We start from the raw sequence: 3,884 nt of genomic DNA on the forward strand, positions 1-3,884 counted from the left end.
GTTAAGTCTTGCCTTCTGACTTCAATGTCTTGGTTCTGCACTAGGGACAATTTCTGAACTAGGTGCAGGCCTTTGCCTTCTGTTAGGTTCTTCTCTGATCCATGGAAGGCTTACTAGTGTATCACACATGCCTCTGGGTGGCAGTCCTCGGGAACAGAGGGTCTTAGAAGGCAGCCCTCCACCTCTTAGATTAACAGGAAGCATCATCTTGGAGAGGACGTGAGTTAGGGGAACACTTGATTTGCCTTTACTACCTGATGTCTTTGTCCGCAGGCCCTACTCTCTAAACAAACTGCTGGCTAAGGAATAACATTCCAATTAGTAGATGATTTACCAAATTGATCGACTGTTTCCTTAGGAAATCAGCGCTGTAGAAAGAAGTGTCTTTTTTTGTCCCTTTCTAGAGCGTCCACCAGGCTTTGACCGTGTGCGGAATGCTGAGATTGGGAATAAAGACTTTGAGCTTGATGTCCTGGAGGAAGCATATACCACAGAACACTGGCTAGTCAGGATATACAAGGTGAGCAGATGTTACACTAAGGAAGCTGCTGTCATGTTTATAGATTGGTTCTAGTGCTTAACAGGTGGGCCACATGTTGCTAAAATAGGGACATTTCTAATGTCTGAAAAGTAGCTGCAACTCAGAATTTTACTGTTTTTATTTTAGGTGGTTCTTAGGGAGTAGACACCTTAGTCTGCTGTCATGTTGGCAGTGGTTGCAGTGATAGTTTTTCAGTTGGGGCTGAACTTGATCTGTTTTAGTGATTATCAGGCTTGGACAGGAGGGGAAAGAGAAAGTGTTTGTGTTTTTGAACGTCATTTTCTTTCTTACCAAAGAATTTATGGCATAGTCACATAGAAGTGTGTTATATCTCTTACATAAGAAAACATTGAGACCCCTTGATATATTTGGAGGATAGATCATTTATAATGCTCCTTACAGCGATACTCCAAAAGGCTAAGCAGAGAGTAGCTGGTCTCTATCCAGTGCTCGTTTACCCACAAAGCCAAACCAGGCAGCAGAATCCATTAAAATCCCTCCCTGTCTGGGTGAACCCATCTCGGTAGAGCAGCTCTCCCAAGTTGACCTGATTGTAGATATTAAACTGACATCTTTATGTTGCAGGTAAAGGACTTGGATAATCGAGGCTTGTCAAGGACATAAACGACACGTCCAGCTCTATATGCTTCGCACTGAATGCGTCACATTTAGGACACTGAAGATGTTTTTTAAATATGCAGTTTATAAGAACAGACCACAATGGAATGGAATTGTCTGGAAGTTTTGCCCTGGGCAGTATGGGCTGGGCCAAATGGAATGATTTTTATAATTCTGAGATTACCAAATGAAGTGTCATGGCTTTACTTTGGTCAATTAAAGGGGGGCAATTTTTTTTTTTAACGTGCCTTATTTGTTTTGACTTATGGACTGATTTGAGGAAGGCAAAACTATGCTGAGCTGATAGAAGGAAAGCAGACCTCATCCAGGCTTTCAGCTCCCTAAATAAGCTGTGTAGGGGCATCCTGTCTTTCTCAAATCAGAAAAACTAACAAGGACTAGCTCGGATCCTACATATACAAACAATTTTGTCATTTCAAAAATTACAGCACCTAGCACAATGCCTTGCACATGGTGGGTGCTCAATAAACTTTTATTGAATGAATAAATATTTGTGGGACCAGAGGAGTTGCCATTTATGGGCAGGAAAGGCAGCTGTGTTGCCGTCATGTCTCTGTTCTGAACATATCTTGTCTGTAGAGGCTCTGTGATTTTATGAGGGAGAAAAGGTGGCTAGCCAGACATGATCTCAGTATTCTTTGGGACTAGTTAGATGGGGTTTTTTTTTGTTTTGTTTATTTTTCGAGCAGGAATAAATCAAGTGAAACTAAATCAGCAGTTTTGAAGACTCAAGGCAAACTGAAATTATTCTCATTCTCAGTGGAGGAAGGAACACCTCCAACATTATGTATAGAACTTGATGGTCAGTAGGTGTTTTTGATTCAAGTGAAATACAATCATGCATAATTATTTGAAAGCCAGCTTTTCAGTACTCTCACCATGATACAGCAAATGTTTCTTTGTTCATTTCCTTTCACTTGTGCCCTAAAACTACTGCGGTTGTTTAAAGGTGAGCTTCTTTATCCCTTAGTCTCAGCCTTTTTGTTGTTGTTATATACCACTAACAATCTCCATGGTCCCGTTTTGAAGTCGTTGTCAAATAAGCTACAAATTAGAAGGAAGAAGTGCTATTAGCCGGTACACAGAGCGCAGTGCTAGACGCAGTAAAGGGGTAGTGCAGTAAAGGGGACGTAAAGTGCAGTAATGGGGACGAGTAACTAAAAAAAATTTTAAAGCACAGTAGTCCCATGGTTATTTAATATCAAGATAAACAGTCTTATGTTCAGTATAGTAGGACATTGTATTTTACAACATTAGACATATCAGTGATGTATATAAACCCTAAATCATTAAAAAATACATATAAGGTTAACTGTTTAGTGTTACCTGTTTAAGAAATGGGAGCGATTATATGGCTTTTATGTAAGTCAAAATGGTGCTCCTAGTTCAGTATGCTCAGGTGTACTTGTTTATCCAGGAAACTTAACCTTCTAAACCAATTTGTATACCAAGTGCTTCAACTGTGGGTGAGACTTAGATGTGGTATACGATTTGATTTACTATATGTAAATACATGACTTGATTTATATACAGAATTCCTCCCTAGTGGAAGAAGTTATTCTGAGGTTTTATTTAAAAAAAAATTTTTTTTTACCAATATGAATAATACCAGTTAAAGATTATTAGTGGACTTCCTCCGTAGTATATATGGGATAACCCTATAACTTTTCACTGTAGGTGTTGCTCTGATGATTTTAATTTTGTTACTTTCTAGGCTACATGAAGCCAACTTTTAAAAAATTTACTTTTCATTTTCATTGTTACAGTTCACTTAGCGTAAAAAAAAAAATCTAGTAATTCTAACACAACAGTGTTTTCCACTCCCCAAAGGTAACCACTTTCAACTCTGCTGATTCTCACATACTTCCATCTCATTAAATAACTTGCTTTATTTGGCTATGTGTTGATTTTTCGATTTTAGGTATCTGTTGACTTTGTGGTATGGAAATTGATGATTAAGCTCTTTTTCACCATCCTTATATACATTCCCATGGACCACAAACATTCTTACCATCTTACGGTTCTACTATAATTTAGGTCGGCTCAGTAGATTTTACCTTGCGGCTTTTCACAACTAGGCCATGCGATAGACTGTCTACTTTTTTTTTTCCTTCTGCATAACTTGGAGTTTTTTCATTTGTACTTATCACGAATTTCTCCCCAAACTCTCATTTGTGTCAACTTCCTTTTAATGTGTTCAGACTCATTAGGTATTCAGTGTCCAACTTGGTTTATTCTCCAGGTTTACTACACATCTCTTGGGTTGGTTATCTTCTCACTTTCATATATGTGTGTTAATCCCAATTTCTTTCTTGATTTGTCACCTCTAACTACCTTCCTGAAGAAAGTATGGGAGATAAATTTCTTGAAATCTTGCATGTCTCTTGTCACACTTGATTAATAAATAGATTGGCTAGGGATAGAGTTCCAAGTTGTGAGTAACTTTTCCTTAGAATTATGTTGAAGGCATTGGCCCCTTGTTTCTTCTAAGTGCTAAGTGCGATTCTGATTATTAATTTTTTGCATGTGTCCTTTCCCTCTCACTCCCACCGCAGACGTCTTAGGATCTTCCTTTCTTAATACTGTTTGCAGCACACACTGTAGAGAAAATGGAGTTAAATGACCTCTAAACTTTATTACGTGAAGCCTAAATTTGTGATACGGTTAAAAATTCTCATCAGCATTTTAAAGTGCTCTCGTCTTG

General features: G+C 38.3%; 1 protein-coding gene across 1 annotated transcript in view; it reads left to right on the forward strand.

Annotated features, from left to right (window-relative positions):
• The window catches only part of STT3A (STT3 oligosaccharyltransferase complex catalytic subunit A), a 27,014-nt gene extending 23,457 nt beyond the window's left edge, over positions 1 to 3,557 (forward strand). The window contains exons 17-18 of the mRNA XM_081037176.1: positions 359 to 520; positions 1,127 to 3,557. Coding sequence (XP_080893302.1) covers positions 359 to 520; positions 1,127 to 1,165 — 201 coding nt within the window. The 3' untranslated portion in view covers positions 1,166 to 3,557. The remainder of the gene's footprint in view (positions 1 to 358; positions 521 to 1,126) is intronic.
• The last annotated feature ends 327 nt before the right edge of the window (positions 3,558 to 3,884 follow it).

The sequence above is a fragment of the Rhinolophus hipposideros genome (genome assembly GCF_964194185.1).
Source record: "Rhinolophus hipposideros genome assembly, chromosome: 24".
Taxonomy (NCBI): domain Eukaryota; kingdom Metazoa; phylum Chordata; class Mammalia; order Chiroptera; family Rhinolophidae; genus Rhinolophus; species Rhinolophus hipposideros.